The 23,607-nt window shown below is 29.5% G+C and overlaps 4 protein-coding genes across 6 annotated transcripts; 3 read left to right on the forward strand and 1 right to left on the reverse strand.

The window, feature by feature from the left end:
• The first annotated feature begins 2,272 nt into the window (after positions 1-2,272).
• Positions 2,273-3,168, forward strand: LOC17881019 (probable thionin-2.4). The gene is made up of 3 exons (XM_006284676.2): positions 2,273-2,584; positions 2,681-2,758; positions 2,865-3,168. Exons 1-3 carry the CDS (start codon positions 2,356-2,358, stop codon positions 2,960-2,962), a joined length of 405 nt encoding a protein of 134 aa, XP_006284738.1. The 5' UTR covers positions 2,273-2,355; the 3' UTR covers positions 2,963-3,168.
• Positions 3,169-8,863: 5,695 nt separating this feature from the next.
• On the forward strand, positions 8,864-23,237 carry LOC17880874 (probable thionin-2.4). 3 transcript variants are annotated; one of them, XM_023778129.1, is made up of 3 exons: positions 8,864-9,200; positions 9,299-9,376; positions 22,923-23,237. In XM_023778129.1, the coding sequence occupies exons 1-3, from the start codon at positions 8,972-8,974 to the stop codon at positions 23,018-23,020; spliced, it is 405 nt and encodes a 134-aa protein (XP_023633897.1). In that variant the 5' UTR covers positions 8,864-8,971; the 3' UTR covers positions 23,021-23,237. The 3 variants fall into 3 exon arrangements, 2 of the variants coding, with proteins under 2 accessions (XP_023633897.1, XP_006284739.1); XM_006284677.2 differs by lacking the exon at positions 22,923-23,237 and adding an exon at positions 9,484-9,775; XR_002832788.1 differs by lacking the exons at positions 8,864-9,200; positions 9,299-9,376 and adding an exon at positions 22,640-22,815 and having other exon boundaries at positions 22,923-23,020.
• LOC17880875 (S-protein homolog 9) lies at positions 11,143-11,547 on the reverse strand. Its single transcript, XM_006285432.1, has one exon. It carries the CDS (start codon positions 11,545-11,547, stop codon positions 11,143-11,145), a length of 405 nt encoding a protein of 134 aa, XP_006285494.1.
• On the forward strand, positions 16,358-17,115 carry LOC17879458 (thionin). The gene is made up of 3 exons (XM_023778128.1): positions 16,358-16,632; positions 16,754-16,831; positions 16,922-17,115. Exons 1-3 carry the CDS (start codon positions 16,404-16,406, stop codon positions 17,017-17,019), a joined length of 405 nt encoding a protein of 134 aa, XP_023633896.1. The 5' UTR covers positions 16,358-16,403; the 3' UTR covers positions 17,020-17,115.
• Positions 23,238-23,607: the final 370 nt, after the last annotated feature.

Consider the following 23,607-nt stretch of genomic DNA (forward strand, 5'->3'; position numbering starts at 1 on the left):
CATATAGAATTTCTATTAAGATTAAAACTAAATAACAAGTGGATATATCACATTTAAATGATTTTAACGACTTATTACTATTTATGAGAATCTCCCATTTTTAAATAATAAATGGATTATATTTTTAATGATTTAATCTAATTGAAAACAAATAAAATGTCAAATTGGTATGATATAAATGATATAATAAATAAATATCTACAAACATTATCTCACATATACGTACAATTTTAAACTATCCTTGACAAATATGATATATAAGTTTTGGATAACCGGTTGAAAAAAAAAATTGGTAGTTATATTTAATTCTTAAAATCTCAAAATATTGAACAAAATTCAACTTTGGGACGTATAAATCTCTACTTTTGGACGATTATATGAAATTTTACATATATTAAAATTATATTTAGTTACATGTAAATGGTGTTATTTATTAAAAAAATATATAAACTTATAGGAATGGATACGAGACGGGAACATATAATTCGAAACAAACATTATCTGAATTATTTCTCATAAAAAAAAAACATGATTAGATATAATTGTTATGAGACACGGTCATAAAGTTAAATTCACTTTCAACTTTCAAATATAAAACTACGAGTACGATACGGGGACATGTAATTTAAATTGCTAAATTTAATTTCCACTTTCCTATTTATTTCAAATATTTAGACATGAAATGACAGGTACAAGAAGATAATGTATACTTTGGATAACAAAACTACGATAAATCCATGTATTAAGAAAATAGAAATACTTAAATCTTTAGAAAACAAAAAGGCTAAAACATGAATCTTTGAATTGAAGAAAGTAATGAGAAACAAAGATGAAACTGAAAGATCAATAAAATTAAAAATCGAACAGGGATTGTGTATGCTAGGATTACAGACAGTGCCTTGTGAATGAAAATGGTGGGAGCATGTGACTTAGATTGATAATTAGATTTTTATTAGTTTGATAAAAATAAATATTTAAACGAGGAATACGGGTATCCCGTCTAAATATTTTACCAAGTTTCTTATAATAAACATTGGTAAATGATTATGTTTTAAAAAGAAACGATTATGGGACAGAAATTTTATGACAGATAGAAGACGGGTCGGACGGGGCGGGGTGGCACGGGACGGGTCAGGACGAGACGGAAAGGGACAGGACGGGTTTTCCATTCTAAACTACACATAAAACAATTCAAACTAATGCCAAACCCAAATCCGATTTAACATCTCTAAGCAAACAGTTAGAAATGTTTTGATTAGTTTAAAAAATAAACACGTAATATCACTTATCATTTTCATTTAAATAATTTTAAAATTGTAATTTTAAAATTTTATTATGTAATACAATATCTATATTTTACAACTATATGTCTATATATAGTTTATCAAATAAACTCATATAACAAAATTTTACCAAAATAGCATCTACTTAAAAAATCGTAATTTTGTAAAAATAACTCCGCACGTACGTGCGGGTCCATCACTAGTATTCTCTAAAAAAGAATTGAAATTTTAATTCTATAAAATTTTCAAAATACTAAAAGACTTAATCGCAGCATTAAAGCAAAAGTTGATAAGCATTTTCGTCGTACCCCTTATCTTCCATTCCTCGCCATGCCCATTTCTTTGCGTTCCAAAAATTGTCAAGTGGTTAGTTTAAAGCTTGTGTAAACTATTTCAATGATCTCATGTCATGTTATTGGTATAATTCCCAATGGCATAAACAAAAAGAAAATACGTAAATCAGTAAATAAGAATTTGGTTTAAACAAAAAGAAACACAAAAAACACGTTCTAACAAACTTTTTGGATTTTTTTGTCTCATATTTTATGTTGCCATCAACGTAGAAATAGCTAGAAACTAGCTCATACAACCACAAACGAGCTAGTTCTTATCTTTCCATCTTCAAACTACTCATACTGATCTTCTTAATTCTTTATTAAAAATATTTACACGAGAAGTGATACAATCTTTATAGACATTATAACCACAATATATATGAACTCTCATATAAACAAAATTTATAAGAATATACATAATAATTACCAGTGCGAAATAGTGAATATTTAAGTATCCTAAATTCAAATATTAACTTAACCAAAAAGAAAAAGAAGAAGATGATTTATATGTATCCTTAGTCATGAATCGGATTGCCATTAAGATAAGGTTTGGCCCACGCAGCATGTACATACATAGTCTATAGAGGAATGTGATAAACATATCATACGAAGTTTGTGGTTACCAATCGTAGACTAACTAGTATATAAGGGAGCCTTGTTTCTTCGCCATATCATCAATACAAGCTTATAACTCTCCACATATAAATTTTGCATACAAACAACCGATCAGTCGAAAGATGGAAGGCAAAACTTTGATTGTAAGTGTGCTCCTAGTGAGTCTTGTCATGGCACAAATCCAAGTTGACGCAAAGAGCTGCTGTCCTAACACCACTGCTAGAAACATCTATAATACTTGTCGCCTTCCCGGAACACCCAGGCCAACATGTGCAAGCCTCAGTGGCTGCAAAATCATCAGTAGTGGTAGATGTCCTAACGGGTATACCCATGATGTTCTCGAAAACACAGGTAAATTAATTAATATAGTGCCTTTATTAAGTATGTTATGTTTTTTAACAAATCAAGATTTCACTCTTTCTTTCGTGTTTTGATTTTTGTCTCAAGGTGATGCTGTCAGTGAATACTGCAAAGTTGGGTGTGTATCCTCTGTGTGCGGTGCTTTAACCACTCTCCAAAACTCTGGTAAAGCTAACTCTCAAAACTCCTTATCATTACTATCATTTGTTTTAAAAATAATAAACAAGAGAACATATATATGATACGTTTCAAATTTTGTTTCGATAACTAGATGCAAGTGAAATCGTGAATGAAACTGCTGGAAACTGTGCCTTGGCTTGTTCTAAAGTCTGCAACAAGGGTTCGATGAATGCAGTTGAAACTGCCTAGACAGCCATATCTATGAAGATACCACGTACTGCATATTTGGAGGTGAAAGGGGTTGACATCTTTCACGGTGTTGCTTTTGTTGTTTTCAATAATTGTCGTATATGTGACAAAAATATAGAAAGGTTAACAATCTTTAGATTGTATATGCCTTCTATTCTCTATCTTTTTAAACTAATGGTATTTGTGTCTTGATATTTTCTGCTCAACGACTATTTTCACTCGCTTTTGCCATAGTTAAATTATACGAAATATTACCTATCACTTTAACTAAATTATTTTATTAATTTTCACAAGAAAATTGAAATCAGTATGAACATATATAAACAAACATAGATTATGACAAACACTATGATCTTTATTTTTTCCTACATTTTATAACTTAGTTTCCAAACATATAAATATCGTAAAATATGCGGATGCTTAGTATCGACTACAAAAAATAAAATATAAATGTATAACACCAGAATATTTGAAGAGTAGAGTAGATTAATATTAATTTAATATCAAATAACAGTATCCAAAATAAAGAAAATAAATCCACATGCAAGATTAAATATCAAATGGTACTGACTTGGTTTTTCGATTTTCATTGTCTTTTAATCCCTCATAATCGCATTTGAACATTTAGCTGGAACCCAAGCATATTCAACACTAACCACTCGAAATGTTACCTTTCTTATTAACTGCTACAATCCTAGGTGAGAAAGCTTTACTCAACTCAACTTCCTCCAAAAACAAATAAAACACAATGTATAATAAGAAAAGTGATTTTTTTTTTATATATAAAATTATTAAGATTTATGGTTAGTTTGTATATATTCTCTAAAGTTAAATGGATTAATATTGGTATTATTTTTTTAAGAACAGCTAAACAATTGGACTATAGTACTATACACGAATTATTTCAAGTAAATTTTTTTTTTTTTTTACAAAATAAAACATTTCCTTTGCTCTTATTAATAATAAAAAAAACAGTGATAAGATAAAACCCTCTCTACTCGGTGTTTTTATGCTTCATCAGATACGCAATCAGTAGTATCTAATCATTTGTGTACCGTTCTTTCATTTTTTGAGTATACCCTTTGCCATAGCTGACAAGAGAAGAACAAATGATCTCGAGTTGCCATGCTATTTCGACAAGAAACACAGGTCCCCAAAAACCGTAAACGAGCACATAAGAGTATTTTTGTGTTGAGTGAACGAACACCAAACTCCCTAGCTTGTGTCAAGCTACAATGTTTGAAGTTGTTCGGTTATGGTTCCAAGTATCCATTGTTGAATACTTCGGTTTGAAACTATCTTCCTTACCACAATGTTAGCCTTTTCACAATGCTTTTGCTACATGTGAATACAAAGCACAAAGCATCTTCCATCGTATTAAGAAGACCTATGCGGTGCTGTCTCCTTCCACGATTTTCACAGCTTACAATAGGAAACATAAAAAACAGTAGTGTATTATAATCATTTTTGTTTTAATCTTTTATAGCAGTTACGAAAACTAAACTATCTTTGTATGCTATCAATGTAGATATTTTTTGTAGTCAAACGAACGAAGGCATTAGTATTCGATATGTAGACTAGAAAAATCATTTAACGTAAACTGAAAAGACTATATCAAAAATTGTCAAGTGGTTAGTTTAAAGCTTATGTAGTTAGTACTTTCATCATCTAAATGATCTCATGTCATGTTATTAATCTTATATAATAAGACAAGGTTTCTTCTAACTTTGCCTTACAAAGCGACATTTGGCGCTCTATATTCTTGACATGTGTCATTTTCATTAATGTCTAATTTAACATCTAAAAAATATTTTATTTGTGATATTGTGTTGTAAGTTATAAGATATGTATTGTTTGCTTTTAAAAAAGTGTCATTGTTGCAAAAAATTATTTTCCCTAATTTTAGTTTCTATTTAAATTAAATATCATATAAACTTAACATAAAATGGAGTAGTTAAATTTTTTTTGGTATGATTTTTTTTCCTTAAGATTTAAAGTTCAAAAATCACAACAAAATTTCCTCCTCCTTTTAAAGTATTTTTTCCTAAAGTTATTAATATGGGTAATAGATTATTTATAACATATTTTTTTATAATTTTTGGGAAATAAGTTTATAATAAAATAATTAAAGAGAATTGTTTTTTCTTTACTTTAGCATGGTGAAATCTATGTCTTTTGGAAATAAATTTGATTGAAGTAATTTAGTAATTGTCTTCATTTTTATGCACTATCTCATATAATATTTATTTGATGTTTCCAAATTTTAATATAAAGCTAAGTGTATAGGTTTTATGATTATTTTGTATTATGCAGATTGCTATCTACTGCATAAATTAATTAAAATACATTATAAATGATATTTTTTTTTACAAAAAAAAAAAAGTTAAATATTTTTTTAATTTGTATTCAAAAAATTCCATCATCAATTAAAATAAGCATTAGAATAATTTTTTGGAATCAAGTACTTTTTGTTTCTTTTTAAACAGTTAGACCTCAAATTTTAAATAAATTAAATATTATAATAATCTATTGGATCACAAACTAAATATAATTATACATATATTGAAATGAATTACAAAATATTATTTGAGATTTTTTGAAAAATAGAAGAAGTTATTTGTTAAAGGTTTAAATTGCAATTTTTATTTATATAACAATCAAAACTTTATTTTACATATGCATGTGTTATATCATATTTTCTTCATTCATACTCATAAGTATGAAAACGTATGTATAATAAGGCATTAGAAATAAAAATTGAAAAAAGTATGTATAATCAGGCATTAGAAATAAAAATTGAAACTATGTTTGATATATATCATACTTTCTAAAATAAATTAAGATCAAATTCTTAAAATGATACTTTTATTGATTTTCAATCCATATGACAACACAAAAATAGAAAAATAAATTAGTACATCTAAAATATTCAGATAAAGTAACTATTTAACCAAAAAATATTATATTATTTAATTTACTATAATTTAATTTAGAAAACAAAATTTATTTTATTTACTATTATTAAACAGTTGGGAGAGGAAACACAGTCTAATAGAATATAATATCATAAAATTTAATCAAAAAAATAATTATCATATTATTCACAAATCATATATATACATATTATGTATTATCACATATATATTATATATATTTAATTCACAATTTAATAAAAAAACTGAAAAAACAATTAAACCACAAAACACATTTAGTCATATAAATTAAACTCACACTTTAATATAAAAACTGAAATAATATAAATTTGCATTAACTATATTTTACATTGAATTTTTCAGCACACAGTAAATTATAACTGATTCCCATAATTGTTTTATGAAATTGTAACTCCCATCACTTCTCTTCCTATATTTATACTCATTTTCTCAGTTATCATTCCCTCATTCTCTCATCCTCTAATTCTCTCTCTCAATTATTATATAAAAAAGAGCTTGGTGTTTTTTTTTGTATGAGTTTTAGAAAACAATTAAATATTCTTTTATAAAAGCTCAACTGTAAAAAAATTAGAGACTACATGATATACATCTTATGTTATTATAATTTTTGTTTTTTCAAAATTCATCTCTATTTTATATTTTAGATTATCATCATATAAGTAATCATTCCCTCACCCTATTCAATTATATTCATGTATCTTTAATATTTTTCTATTTTTATGTTGTTTTATGGCATAAAAATCAATGAAATGATCATTTAAGAATTTCATATAAATAGTTTTAGAAAGTATGATTCAAATCTAACATATTTTTAAATTTAATCATACTTATAAATTAAGAAAGTATGAAACAGATGTGTAAAATAAAATATTTTGAAGGCTATAAAAATATAAATTTTGATTTAAAAATATTAGTTCCAAACATCCTAACAAGAGAATTAAGTTAAAAAGATCCATTTTGTTATATATTTTTGATGTTTGCATAGTTTCTTACATATATATTATTATATGCATTTTTCTTTTTTAACTATGAAATTTCTAATTAAATATTTAATCGTAACACATTTTCCAAATAATATTTTCTTACCTCTTTTGTATTAAAATAATTCTTTGTAATTTATTTTAATATTATGTATCATTATAATTAATTTTTGTGATCTAATAAATTATTATATAAATATCGTTAAAATGTTAATGAGGGCTAAGTATTTTTTGAAAACGAAAAAACGTGGTTAAAAACATTTGGTCTTTCAGTTTTTTTTAAAACAAAATATTTTAACTCCTAACGGCTAACTAACCATAACTTTGAAATCTTCTTATACGATCATAGTACAATAGATGAACTTTACATTGACCACTATTTTTGTATCCAAACATACAAAGAAATCAACACTTTGAGAACTTACCTGGTACCAACCTAATATATCTTCTTTCAAATTTTAATATATTCCATTTCTTCTCTAAAATTTTATTTTTTTATTATTTCATTATTTTCCTAGAATTTATTTATGTATAAATTCCCATGATGTTATTGTTACATTATTTATTTTTTCATTGAAAATAGAATATATTATTTTTTTCTCGGGAATCGTGGTAGAGAGCAAAACGGCTATGGTAAATTGTATGTGACTTTTCAATTTAATTAACATAACCTATTTTTAAGAATGCATATGGTTTACTTTTTTATTGTATATGTAATTAATATTAGACTACTTTGATGCTCTGGATTAATATAAAGTTGTTGACAAAAAAAAAATTGAAATATTAATGTGTCATTATATAATACTATCCTATATGAAATATTAGAAGATATGATTTTTTGAGAGACCGAAGGAAAAAGTAATATGACATCGAGAAAAACCTAAAGTAGATTTGTATAGATTACAAGTTCAAATAGTTGTTTGTAGTGATCTAAGACTATAAATCTTACTCTTAGTATCTTACTGTAGTTGAATAAAAAAATTATTCTAATGCTTATTTTAATTGATGATGGAATTTGTTGAATACAAATTAAAAAATTATTTCACTTTTTGTTTTTTTTTGTAAAAAAAAATATCATTTATAATGTATTTTAAATCATTTATGCAGTAGATAGTAATCTGCATAATACAAAATAATCATGAAACATATACACTTAGTTTTATATTAAAATTTGGAAATATCAAATAAATATTTGATTATTTCTATGAAATAGTGCATAAAAATGAAGATAATTACTTAATTGCTTCAATCAAATTGATTTCCAAAAAATATACTAAAATTTTTATAAATATAATATCAAATTTATCTCGCGCATCGCGCGGGTCTACTTCTAGTATAATCATATGCTGAAACACATATAGAGTATTTCATTTCTGACGCATGAATAAACTTCTTGTTATATCCACAGAAAATACAAAAATAAGGCAACAGGCATTTATTTGGTCCCAATGTAATATTCAAAAAAAAAAAAATATATATTTGGTTAAAACAAAAAGAAACACAAAACACGTTCTAACAAACTTTTTGGATGTTTTTGTCTCATATTTTTATTTGCCATCATTTAGACATAACTAGAAACTAGCTCCAACAACCACAAACTAGTTCTTGTTATCTTTCCATCTTCAAACTACTCATACTGATCTTCTTAATTCTCTATTCCAAATAAATAACGAGAGAAGTGATACAAAATTTATAGACATTATACTCATAATATGAACTCGCATATAAACCAAATTATAAGAATATACATAATAATTACCAGCATTATCAATACGAAATAGTGAATATTAAGTATCCTAAATTCAAATATTAAGTTAACCAAAAAGAAAAAGAAGAAGATCCTTTAAAATTTATCCTTATTCATGTATCAGATTGCCATTAAGATAAGGTTGGTCCACGCAGCTTGACAGAGTCTATATAGAGAGCATGTGATAAACATATCATATGAAGTTTGTGGTTGCCAATCGCAGAGCAGCTAGTATTTAAGGGAGCCTTGTTTCATCACCAATTCATCAATTCAAGCTTATAACTCTCTACATATACATTTTGCAATCAAACAACTTATCAATCCAAAGATGGAAGGCAAAACTTTGATTCTTAGTGTGCTCCTAGTGAGTCTTGTCATGGCGCAGATTCAAGTCGAAGCAAAGAGCTGCTGTCCTAACACCACTGGTAGAAACTGTTACAATGTATGCCGTCTTACTGGAGCTCCCAGGCCAATTTGTGCAAATGGCTGTGGATGCAAAATCGTCAATAGTGGTAGCTGCCCTAACGGATATACCCATGATGTTCTCGAAAACACAGGTAAATTAATTAATATAATGCTTTTATTAAGTATGTTATTTGTTACAAGGAAAATCAAGATTTCATTCTTTCTTTCTTGTTTTAATTTTTGTCTCAAGGGAATGCTGTCAGTGAATACTGCAAAGTTGGGTGTGTATCCTCTGTGTGCGGTGCTTTAACCACTCTCCAAAACTCTGGTAAAGCAAATTTTTCAAAACTCCTTATCATTACTATAATTTGTTTTAAAAATAATAAACAAGAGAACATATATATGATACGTTTCAAATTTTGTTTCAATAACTAGATGCAAGTGAAATCGTGAATCAAGCTGCTGGAAACTGTGCCTTGGCATGTTCTTCAGTTTGCACTAAGGGTTCGATGAACGCAGTGGAAACTGCCTAAACAACCATATCCATGAAGATACCACGTACTGTATATGTGGAGGTGAAAGGGGTTGGCATCTTTCACAGTGTTGCTTTTGTAGTTTTCAATAATTGTCAGTGTATGTGACAAAAATATAGAAGATTATCAATCCCTAGATTGTATATGTCTTCTATTCCCTATCCTTTTAAATAAATAGTATTTGTGTCTTAATCTTTTTCGCTCATCCATCACTTAACTTAATTATTTTATTCATTTTCATAAGAAAATTGAAATATGTATGACAAACGCTATAATCTTTATTTATTCCCTACATTTTTTTTTGTCAATATTGGACCACAATTGGCCGACCCATAAACCTAATCCCCACGAATATATAGGAAAAGAGACTCGATCCTTAGTGTGATGGTGTTTATCCATTAGTGGACTTATCATTTGCTATCAGACTAAAGTCACTTCACTTATTCCCTATATATTTTAATTAAAACTTAGTTTCCAAACATATACATATCGTAAAATACGCGGATGCTAATTAGTATCGACTACAAAACTAAAACATAAATTTATAACACCAGGATATTTGAACAATAGAGTAGATTAATATTTAATTTTATATCAAATAACAGTATCTAAAATAAAGAAAATAAATCCACACGTAAGACTAAATATCAAATGGCACTGTGTTGGTTTTCGAAGCCATATCGCATTTGACATAATATTTTCATTTGTTTCATATACACAATGAACAAATTCTCATATGTCAAAATAATTGAATGGAGAGTTATATTCTTTTTCTGTTTAAATAATTTCACCTATCATAATTTCTTATATGGTTTCAAATGTTTTCACACACACTCACATTTCTTTGCTAATCACACTTTTTCTCTTCACTTATGTTATGTCTAATCACACTCATGCTCATGTTTCACATTTATAGATTCGACAAGAATCATAAATTCGTCCATGTCAATGGATATAACAAGTCATTATGTCAATGAAAATTATAATTATTTAAGCACAAAAGCGACTTTAAAATTCTTTAAATATCAAAGTGAAAACAATAATTTACAATTTTGAAAATTATAAATTCCAAATATATAATTGATTTTTAATAAAAGTAAATTTTTGATTTTGGATTATTTGTGAGTTTTTAAAATACAAGATAAAATATATGATTATAAAATATATGATTATATAAGTATATATATATATATATATATCTGTTTATTTATCTGATATAAATCATTAAAATATATAACCAAATTTGCTTGTAGAAAAGAGCTTTTGAAATCCAATAATTTAGCGCGGTATGATACGGTTTTATCCTTAACCTCACCCAAAAGAACAGTTGCAAAGAACTTGGATACCGATATGTATTGAGCTTTTTCTTTTCCCGTCAAGCTTAATTTATTTCTCATGGTCATATAAAGCAATGCATACGTTACATGCACATATTAATGTATCTTTGATAATAGTTTATTACAAAGCTTCCCTTTCAACAATAATACACAACAAGAAGAAGTTTTTGTTAGCATTAAAACAAAGATGAGCTAAATTGCATCATTCATTGAGCGGTTAATTACTATTTCCACTTGTACTCTAATTTAGGGATTTCTTTGCCATGTGTGAAATAGATTCCATCTTCTCTAGCATCCCAATAGTTCTTTTTACCATAATGAACTATGAGACCACCACCTTCATATGCCATAAACGATGCATGAAACTTGAAATTAGGCCCTTGCCATAAGTCACAATAAAACTCTGATCTCACAACGCTGTCATGGAAACTAAAATCATAGGTTTCTCCGGTACGCAAGAAATGGAAACCTAAATTGTCGTCGTTTGATACGCAATGAATCTTCAAGACGTTGTTTCGACCAAGGGAACTCTTAGAGAATACTGAGTTTTTCTCATTCCATTGAAATTTTGCGTTAGTCAATCCTACGCAAAATCCAATAGCGAGTAGAAAACATAAGAGACGATTCATTGTTTGACTGTCTGAATTGGCCTTTCTTCTATTCTTCTCTTAAATTTAGAAGTAACATGTTGTTTTTATACAAGTGTGTCACATGTTATTTATTATGATTTGGTGTTTCTATTTATAAACTTGTTAGTTTTACTGATAAGTTCTTGACATTTGATCGCTTCTGCTTTTTGCCCTTATCGATTTTGCTGTTTTGTATCTATTTTAAGGATTAATGCTTTTGATAGATTTATTTTCAACATGAATCTTCATGATCTTAATAACCAATTATGACCTTCACTCCCATTATTAGCATCAAGTGGTAGCCCGATACAATAAAGTACCATTCTTATCTCTTGTTAGCAATTTCGAAAATGTTCTTCGAGATTTAGCAAAGAAACTTACCCAAAAGAAGCACTTACAAAAAGTAAGCACCAGCGATCTAGCCATATATACACAATTTTTTTTGGTTAAAGAAAATTTTATAATTTAAGTGAATTATTAGTTATAATTTTTTTGTTGAAGCATACGGTCGGGTTGAATGGAACTTCTGGGAAGAGCTTCTGATACATGTGGAATAAATAACTAATAAACAATGCATCCTCCAAAGCCAAGTAAAGATAGATAAGAGGAATTGAAAAAGAATCCAAGAGAGTTTTGAGGCAAAGGCTACGAAACGCTTTGACACATTTGAACTGTCTTCCACGATGAGATCAATGGTAGAAATGTTGGTCATTGTCAAGAGACTAGATGGAGGTCATGGCCGAAAATCTCGCTGGCACGAGAAGGGATATACACGGATTAGTGCATAAGCCATAACATGGGAGCTTTTGGTTTTAAAAGCTGGTGAGACCTGTCCTAGAACACCAACTAATGGCTTTAAAATTTCCATAGGGCGAGCTAAGGCTTCTAGGATCCAGGTTCTAGAATGGATAGCAGTAGGGCGGTGGTTGAAGTAGTTAGCTAGAAGCGTTGATGGGTGATTTTTGGCCAAGGACCATATGCACATATTAATGTACTGTACCTTCCATAATAATTTATTACAAAGGTTCCTCTTCAACAGTATTATCACAACAATACGAACTTTTTTTGTTAACATTAAAACAAAGATATGCTGAATTGCATTAATCATTGAGCGGTTAATTATTATTTCCACTTGTATTCTAATTTAGGTATTTCTTTGCCATGTGTGAAATAGATTCCATCTTCTCCAGAAGAAGAGAACTTGAACCCACCAATACTAGTAATGGTTCATCAACCTGCCAAACGGTTCGATACATTCTTTTGCATTGTTGACAGATCTTTTTGCTATTCTAAGTAGCATGAACCAAAAAAAAAAAATGATCTACGACAAAAAAGAGGAGAGTCGTTACGTGACTATAAGGAACGGTTCAACAAGGAGAATGTGAAAATACCTAGTTGCAACATGAAAATTGGGTGCCATTTCGGCTTTCAGAAGAGGTTACTTCATGATGGTTGACTTGTACAAAATACTTAACAAAATAATAGTGCAAAACAATGGAGGATGTACCCTCGCGGGCATGTGTGCAGAAAAAGGAGCATTAGACACATCATATCGACATCGACACTACTAGTAAAAGAAAATCCCTAAAGTCATTTGGCTATTTGTGGTTGTGCCTTAATATTCGTGGCTATATCGTCGTAGCTTAAAAAATTCATGGCTTTTGTAATTAAATCATCTTATAGCCACAAATTTTCACGACTGCCAAGTGGCTATAGATATTTTTTTTAGAGAAAATTGGGATTAATGCCATGAACAGTAACAATTTTTATGTGTATTGCCATTTATTCTATTGTCTTCTCATCTCTGTCATATAACACAAAACAATGACAATTTTACCCTTTTAAGAATAAACATCTTAAATTTATTTTTTCCAGCGATGTGTCAGTTTTCTTCCCCACATTTGACTGTTCACGTTCTGCAACACACATTTTTCTTCAATGGACAAACAACTATTACTAAACAATTTTTTTCATTCACAAATTGCTCACACCATATTTTACTTTCGATCTAGTTCTATATTCTCATATGGAAGGTGAAGAACATAGAGTTGAAATTTCCAGATTTCCAGAAGACAAAGATTTTCTCAGCCTGATACCTAGACAAAAGTTGTTCCCAGAACTCCTCAATGTAAATTTCAATGGACCAGATCTACTGCACCTAACATGTCCATCAACACAGTTGTCCATATCTTTTACGATTTATCTTTTTTTCTTGTGTTTGTCCTTCACCCATTTAAGAAAACTTATGTTATCTTTACCAGAGTACAATAACCTACTCACCCCGCTTCGGAGAACACGCAATAGAGATGTCATTCGGTACCCGTCGAAGTAAGTTTTTGATGGACCAGATTTACTTCATATATTTTGTCCAACAAAAATTCTACGATATCGTCTATAATCAACTTGTCTACTAGTTTGTTTTATCACTCGTCCATCATTCATGTTGTCTACCTAGCTAGATCTCCGATGTCCATTGTACATGCAGTGGACGACAATATATATGTACTCACAAAAACAAGTATTGTCCGTTAACTATCCCCATTTATTTATTTAACTTGTCTACAAACATTTTATGTTGTCTAGTTGTCCATCGCAATCTGGATCTCCGGTGGACAAAACCGAAGCTAGTTGTCTATCGATACATACCCACCATTTCCAGAATAATTATCTGTTACTTATCTTCCATTAAAACACACTCATATTTTATTTATTTTCTTTTTGTTTTGCTCTAGAATCACTCACTTTATCAATTATCTTGTGGGTATTAGCCTATATTGTATTTATTAAATGCTCTCTGTTGCTGCTGAAAAACATGTCCCATCTGGTAATATTTTTTGAATCCAACGCATCCTCTCTTCTGCCAATAAGGGTATTTTAGTCAATTGCTCTTATATTATTTAACCTAATATGGCACTACAGAAAATACTTAATGCAAAGTGGCAGTTTTAGTTTTTTGAGTTTCAAAAGTGGCATAGAATATAATAATCCCTTTTTCTTACTAGTTAATTTACTGATCACATTTTGATTATCGTGTAGTAAGGGATGAAATAATGACTCGAGATGATAAACCTTACCAAAGACTTCGAAGCGAATACACTAGCAATATAGTCAATAAATAATGAGGACACTCATCAAAATTTAAACGAAACTGCAAGTGAGGAGCCAAAATTCGTCACCATGACAAGATGTCCAATACCTTCTCCCTTTTTATCGTATGGCGATATTAGGTTTTAAAAAAAAATTGTAAATTATCTTCAAATATTGTTTTCTCATTCCATTTTAAATTTGTGTAGGTTTAAAGTGACTTTGTTGAGAAATATATAATTCATAACTATGCACGATCTCAATCTCAAGAAATGAAATATTTTCGTTTTCCCAAATAGAATTGGTTGGCTATCACATCGATCTGTTAAATAAAATTGGTTGGGGCGTCATAAGCTATACGATATTTATATTTTCTTATACTATATGTTGAAAGTGTGTGATTGTGAAAGGAAAGTAAGATAAAACAAAAATACGTGTGAGAGTGCAATTATTTCTATTTAAAGTGTGACAATACAATACAAACTAAAAGTGAAATGATAAATAAGCCAATTATTTACAAGTGACATGAACTATATATTCCCAAAATTGTCAAGTGGTTTTGAGTTTAAATCGCTTAATGTAAATCAGCACTTTCATCGTTTCAATGATCTAATGTTATTGGTAATTTGTTTCTTAAATTTTAGCACAGCACTCAAATTATTAGGTAACAAGCATTTATTTGATCCCCCATCATATTATTCAATGCTCTAGTACATTTGGATTTGTGTGTCATATTTTAATTTGCCATCGGTCTAGATCACATAACTAGAAACTAGCTCCTACTACAACCACAAGAGTCAAGAGTTATGTTACAAAAAAAAAATTTAGTACCACAAACACGTTTTAACAAACTACTATGTTCTTATCTTTCCCTCTTCAAACTACTCATACTCTTCTTAATTTTTTATATAGAGGTTTTAATTTATCGATAAATTAATAATTATTAATTTATCGATAAATTAATAATTATTAATTTATAGAGAGATTTTTCTAATTTGGAAAGTTTTTTCAGAAAAAATATTTAAAAATAAGATTTAATCATGATAATTAGTATTTTATATAATCAATTACAAAGAAAATAATAATTATTTTGTCTTGCTAATAATTTTTGATATAGTAAAATATTAGAAATAAACTCTAACAAAAATTAATGTGTCTATATATATATATATATTGAAATTTTACCTAATTATTAATTTATAATATTGATGGGACTATATATTTACAAATGATTTTCAAAAAAATTATTATCTTATTATTTTATCGAAATATGTCTAAAATTACACTTGTCCCAAGTTGGGACCGGAGAAATTTATTAATTTATAGAGATTATTAATTTATCGAGTATTAATTTATAGAGGTTTTACTGTATGTTCTTATCTTTCCCTCTTCAAACTACTCATACTCTTCTTAATTTTTTATTTAAATATTTACACGAGAAGTTATATATACAAACTTTATAGACCTATATATAATACTCATAACATAAACTCCAACGAAATTAATAGTGAATCCTTATTAACTATCCTAGTTAATTTAAAGCGTTAATCAAAAGAAAGTAAAAAAAAAAAATATAAGAAGAAGAAGAAGAAGAGTTCAATCATCCATTAAGATGAGGTTGGTCCACGCAGGTACATAGTCTTTAGAGCATGTGATAAACGTATCATATGAATTCTGTGGTTGCTAATCATAGACCAACTTGTATTTAAGCAAGCCAAGCTTATAACTCCCCACATATACATTTTGCATTCAAACAACTGATCAATCGAAAGATGGAAGGCAAAACTGTGATTTTAAGTGTGCTCATAGTGAGTCTTGTCATGACACAGATTCAAGTCGAAGCAATGAGTTGTTGCCCAGACAAGACTTCTAGAAACTGTTACAATGCATGCCGTCTTATCGGAACTTACACGGAAGCTTGTGCAAAAGCATGCGGATGCAAAATTGTCGGAGGGTCAACATGTCCTTCGGGATATACACATGACATTCTCGAAAACTCTGGTAATTTAATTTCATCTTTTTTTTTTCTTTGTTCTTTCATTAAGTTTATATATTGTACAAGTTGGACCAAGATTTTGATGCAAGTTTAAAATATTGTTTTATGTTTTTTATTTTATTTAAGGTGATGCTGTCAACGAATACTGCAAGTTGGGTTGTGCATCCTCTGTGTGTGGTGCCCTAACCACTCTCAAGAACTCCGGTAACGCAAAAAACTTATTATGATTATTATTAGATTTATAGAAAAAGAGAAAAAACATATTAATTCTAATATTGTGTGTGGGTGATTTAGATGCAAGTGAAATTGTGAATGGAGCAGCTGTACAATGCACCAAGGCATGTTCTGAGTTCTGTACCAAGGGCTCATCCAATGCAGTTGAAACTGCATAAGAAGCATATACATGATCTATGTGTTTTTGTTTTCCCTGTTTCAATAATTATCGTGTATGTGGGTTAAAAAAAATGCTAGACACTTGAGCTAGCTTCTACTATTTCCAGGTTTTCTATGTGACGTAGAAGAGGGTTATTGATCCTAGATTGTTAACCTCTTCTACTTGCTATTATCTAAATAAAGAATGATAATGTGTCCTTATCGGCTATAGTCAATACAAACTCTCGCAAAACTGTCAAGACTTACAAAACTTTCAAGACTCTCAAGACTTAGCAAAACTTTCAAGACTTACAAATCTCATAATTATAGTCGATCATTTTGTCATGATTGTATTGAATAATAATCCAATAGATTTTAGCCATAAGGGAACGGTGGAAATTAGTATATTATATAAGGGTTAATACCAAGGACCGAGTGATTACACCAAATACTTGGAAGACTAGTTTAAGGCTAAAGCTAAATTTTGATTTTGGTGTTTGAGACAGTAACGAACTTAGCAACAATAAGTAAACGGCAGTAAAATATACTAATTAATAAATTGATAAATTTGTAAATTGTGAATTGGGTCAGAGGGTGTTTTGTAGGGATTTAGAAATAAATAAAATTCATTATCTTAATTTAAATTTTACTTATTTATTTGATTACCTCATTTTTTGTATGAATGTAACATTTATTCAACAACAAAAAAAATGTTTTTACATCAAATGCATCTTAGAGAGTAAAACAATTTCATGAAAGATCTACAAAGCTTAAAGGGTTGCAATAGTTTTTGAGATGAGAACCAGTAACGTAGTCCACCTTCATAAACCGGGTTCCCCAATTGACGTATTGTGCTGAATACTCTCCATGACGTCGTCCGTTACGTTCCCTCCATAGACTATGAATCGTGGCTTGGAAAACGCACCTTATAGTGAATGTGTGCATGCGAGGTTTTGAAGAATCTAGAAGAAGAGGAGTGATTGAGCTCCAAGTTGACGTGTAGCTGCTTCATGTACTTAGTCGATTTGATCTACGTGATATCCATTGAACCCATATTGAGTTTTTTTTATCCTTAACTCTAAATTCAGAAAAAGAAATAGAATTCCTTTATATATTGAGAAAAAAAAAATTCTTTAGAATTATATTTTAAAGATGAAAATAGAGATGAAATGAAATAGATTTTACTCTAAAATAGAGTTTATAGAAGATTGGAGGGTTTGCGATGAGTACGATTTGTTGGAAGTTGATACATTACTTAATCCTGCAAAAGAGAAACGAAGATAAAGGTGAAATGATGATGAAGAGCAGAGACATGAGTAACAAACTGATGAAGAAGAAGATGAAGAGATGTAACACCGAACCATTTTTCTTTTGAATATAATTTAACATTCGATTCAAAAAAAAAAAAAAAAAAAAAAGAAGACATGAAGGATCTCAAATCAGACCCAATAAGAAATGGGTCTCGTAGTTTTTTTTTGTTTTTTTGGGGTCAAACAGGGTCATGTAGTTTATGCTTTAGGTTTAAGATAGAAACAACTATTAGGTAATAGAGTATAAATATGTGTATTGATAATTTGTTTCGAATATTTTAGGGCACCACAAAATTATTAGGCAACAAGCATTTATTAATTCGGTCCCAACATATTATTCAAACCTCCTATACAAAACCAAAGAGTTGGTTAAAAACAAAAAGTTATACACAAAACACGTTTGTAACAAACTATTTGGATTTTTGTCTCATATTTTAATCTGCTATCAACCAATTACGTAACACAAAACATGTTAAATTAGGGTTTGTTATGGGCTTCCAACTCAAAACCAATTGGCAATGAGTAGATATACCATAACCCTTTATATATTACTTTAGTCTCATCATATCTTCCGATGTAGGATCTTTCTCCACAAAACACGTTCTAACAAACTACGTTTCTTTTCTTTGCTTCTTCACACTACTCATACTAATCTTCTTAATCCTTTGTTCAAAAATTTTACACGGAGAAGTTATATACTAACTTTATAGACATAATATATTTATAAACCAAATTATAAGAAGAGAGCGTACATAATAATTACACGGTTAGCAAGAACAAGATGATTAAAATTATCCTTAGTCTGTCTGAATAATATTGTCATTAAGATAATATAAGGTTGGTCCATGCAGCGTGTACAGACAGTCTATAGAGCATGCATGTGATAAACATATCAAACGAATTTTGTGTGGTTACCAATCGTAGCCCAACTAGTATTTAAGGGAGCCTTGTTTCATCACCAATTCATCAATTCAAGCTTATAACTCGCCACATATCAAACAACTGATCAACTGAAAGATGGAAGGCAAAACTTTGATTCTAAGTGTGCTCGTTATGAGCCTCTTCATGGCTCAAATCCAAGTTGACGCCAAGACCTGCTGTCCTACCACGGGTGCTAGAAAATCCTATGATTATTGCCGCCCACTCGGACAACCCAGTTCAACATGTGCAAGCTTCTTTGGCTGCAAAATCATTGGTAGTGGTAATTGTCCTAACGGATTTACCAACAATATTCTCGAAAACACAGGTAAATTGTGTAATATTGTGCTTTATTAAGTATTAAATTTGTTACAATATAAATCAAGATCTCTTTTCTTTCTTTTGTGTTTTGATTTTTGTTTCTAGGTGATGCTTTATTAATTTATTATAGTTTGATCGGCTAATTATTTGTATAGATATTTTTATTTGATTATATCACTCAACTATATCTCGTGTAGCTAATAATTACTTTTCTAATCTAAATGTTACTACTTGTTTTAATTGTGTCCCTCCATCTTCATATCATTTTACTTAGAAATTATATCTCATAAATTTTATCTACCCTTCAGTTATGGAATTTACTCACGACACTTTCTCTTCCTATATTATTGAATCAACAAAAATAATTTAAATAACAAAGTATTCAATCAACAAAAATACTAATGTTGGCTTACTTACATTCACTGTTTTCATATCATTAGTAGTGTACTTCACTATTTTTAAAATTTTTTAGGTGATGGAACAAAGTTTTCATGAGACAAGCAAAAAGATTTTTTAAACAAAGTTAAGAAATTGAAAGAGATAAAAGAATAGACATAAATATAAGATAAATACCCTCAAATAGCACTAAACCAAGTATTATGGACAATTATTGCACACACTCCACAAATTTCTCAAAATAGCACTAATTAACATGATTACAATATTTTTAATTATTTTTTTGATTTTTTTTTAATGTTTGAATGAAATATCTTCATTTAGGGCTTAGTTTTAATGGGTGTAGGATTTAGTATTTATAGTTTAAGATTTTACTTTTGAAAGTTTAATCATAAAATATGATGCTAATTTTAGAATTTTGTAGAGTGTGTTATATTTGGAAACAAAAGTTGTTTTGGTGCTATTAATGAAAATTGTCTATAATATCATTATAGTTAATAGCTAGACTTGGAAGGCTCATTATTTACGTATTCAAAGCGGGATCAAGCCCAAACGTAGTTCGATCACAAAAAAGCGGGATCAAGCCCAAATTTCATTATTTGTCGGAAATTATGGTGAACAATGTAGAAAAGATTATCCCTCTCTTTGTCGGTAGTCTTCAACTTGTTTTTATAGCCTCTTTTTTTCTCCTTGAGTATCATCACTTGGCCTATATTCTAAAATTTTCTCACAAAATAACTCCATATATACTAAATTTATAAATCTAAAAAGCAAATGTAATCCTTTGACTTGACCATGGTTATTGAAAACCCTAAATAAAAAGGCTTAAAAATAAATGCATTATAACATAATTCTATTAGTTTACCTTTAACTCCGTGTTGATCCTTGAATATTCAATTTTCTCGATTTTTTATTGGTACTCTAAAATGTATCATCAGACATCTTTAAATTTTAGCCCATCAGTAATGACTGATTGTATCTTCGTCGATCTAACCGATTGTATTTTGGTCGATCATTGTCTTCAGAATAGTCATTTTGCTTAGAGAATTCTGATCCAAGTCAATCTTCAGAATATCATTTCACACACAATTAATCTTCAAGATAATGCTTCGACCATGGAACTTTTGAAGAATATATAGTTTATCTCATTCCATTTTAATTTTGTGTAGGTTTTAAGTACTTCATAAGTCTGTGCAAGATCTTAATCTCAAGAAAATATTTTTCTTTGCCAAAATCTTTCATGTGAAAACATTTTCCAAAGTAGTCCTTAAACTTTAAATCATACGTGGATGATTTCCAAAACTTCCAAAACTTAATAGATTCTCAACATTAGAATATGAGAGTGTGAAAAGAATAATTTGCATATGATTGAACAAACGAAACTTGCGTTGAGGAGTTTGCTTTAGACCATATAATGATATATAGACTTCTTCTGTTGGGATCTCTAAACCAAGCCAACTTTCCATTAGTATGATATTGTCCGCTTTGGGCTTATCACTCAAGCCCTCACGGATTTATTGGGCTCCTTCCCAAAAGGCCTCATACTAATTGGAGTTGGACTTGACTTATATATTAGAAACTTCTCTTTCTAATCTTCCGATGTGGGATATTGGTTTGTATTCCAATACTCCCCCTCAAACCAATATTCACTCCCCTAGGTCCACAATCTTGACCTAGGCTCTGATACCAATTGTTGGGATCTCTAAACCAAGCCAACTTTCCATTAGTATGATATTGTCCGCTTTGGGCTTATCACTCAAGCCCTCACGGATTTATTGGGCTCCTTCCCAAAAGACCTCATACTAATTGGAGTTGGACTTGACTTATATATTAGAAACTTCTCTTTCTAATCTTCCGATGTGGGATATTGGTTTGTATTCCAATATCTTCTTCTCAATTGGGTGTGCCTCCCAGTTTTTAGACAAAACAATGCTTAACAAAGTACGAACCATCTTCATCATTCATGCCCACATGAGAGAAACGTTTCACTATACTACTCTTCAACTTCTACCTTATAACAAGTGACATGAACTATTTGTCAAGTGGTTTTGAGTTTAAAGATTATGTAAATCATCACTTTCATCATCTCAATAATATCTCATGTTATTGGTTATCACAAGCAAAAATTTGTTTCAAATATTTTAGTACACCACTCAAATTAGGCAAAGAGGATTAATTTATTTGGTCCCAATAAGCATCTCCAATACAAAACAAAAAGTTGGTTATAAACCAAATAGAAACACCAAACACGTTCTAAGTTGTAACAAACTATTTGGATTTATCTCATATCATGATAAGTCATCTCCATCAATCATCTAGATATAACTAGAAGAGATTTGATAGAAGATCGTACAACCACAAAACCGTTGGTTCTAACAAACTACTCATACTCTTTCTTAATTCTTAGTTCAATATTATTTTACATGACAAAGTTTATAGACAGAATAATTATAATACAAACTCCCATAAATACGTATGGGATTATTAGGGATTCCCTATTAAGCTTCAACATATTTTGTTTTTGTCTTTTTCCAACAGAACTCAGAAGAATGAAAAAAGAATAAGAAGAAGATTTCAAGTACCCTATCGATTAAGATAAGGTTTGTCCACGCAGACAGTCTATAGAGAGCATGTGATAATAAACATATCAAAGGAATTTTGTGTGGTTACAAACCGTAGAGCTACTAGTATTTAAGGGAGCCTTGTTTCATCACCAATTCATCAATTCAAGCTTATAACTCTCCACATACACATTTTGCAATCAAACAACTGATCAATCCAAAGATGGAAGGCAAAACGTTGATTCTAAGTGTTCTCGTAATGAGCCTCTTCATGGCACAAATCCAAGTTTAACCACTCTCCAAAACTCTGGTAAAGCTAACTCTCAAAACTCCTTATCATTACTATCAATTTTCTTAAAAAATAATAAACAAGAGAACATATATATGATATGCTTCAAATTTTTTTCCGATAATTAGATGCAAGTGAAATCGTGAATGAAGCTGTTGGAAACTGTGCCTTGGCTTGTTCTAAAGTCTGCAACAAAGGTTCGATGAATGCAGTGGAAACTGCCTAAACAACCTTATTCACAAAGATCCGAAGTACATCATCTATGGAGTGTTGTTTTTCATGTTTTTCATGATTTCATCAATAATTGTCGTGTATGTGGCAAAAATATAGAAGGTTATCGATCCCTAGATTGTATATGCCTTCTATTCCCTATATTTTCAATAATATGTAATTGTGTCGTTATATTTTTCGTTCAACCATTAAAGTTGCTTTGTGCTTAGCTATATTACATAGTATCAACCATTTTAGCAAACTATTTGATTAATATTCACATAAAAATTCAATCTAAAAGACGAGACTTAAGTCACCACCTTCATATGCCATAAATGATGCATGAAACATACCATAAGTCACGATAATTGTTTTCTTAATCTCACAACAGTAATATCATGGAAACTAAAATCAAAGGTTTCTCAAAAGATTGAAGCCTAGATTGTAAGTCGCAACTAATTTCCAAGACAATGCTTCATTAAACATGGAATTCATAATAGTCGAGTTGCAGGAAATATGGCGATACATGCAGAGAAGTTTTAAAAAGAGATACCGATTTATATATAAGAAAATAGATCAAGATTACAATAGTTGAAGCTAGTT

The sequence above is a fragment of the Capsella rubella genome, unplaced genomic scaffold, assembly GCF_000375325.1.
Source record: "Capsella rubella cultivar Monte Gargano unplaced genomic scaffold, Caprub1_0 scaffold_7, whole genome shotgun sequence".
Classification (NCBI taxonomy): Eukaryota; Viridiplantae; Streptophyta; class Magnoliopsida; order Brassicales; family Brassicaceae; genus Capsella; species Capsella rubella.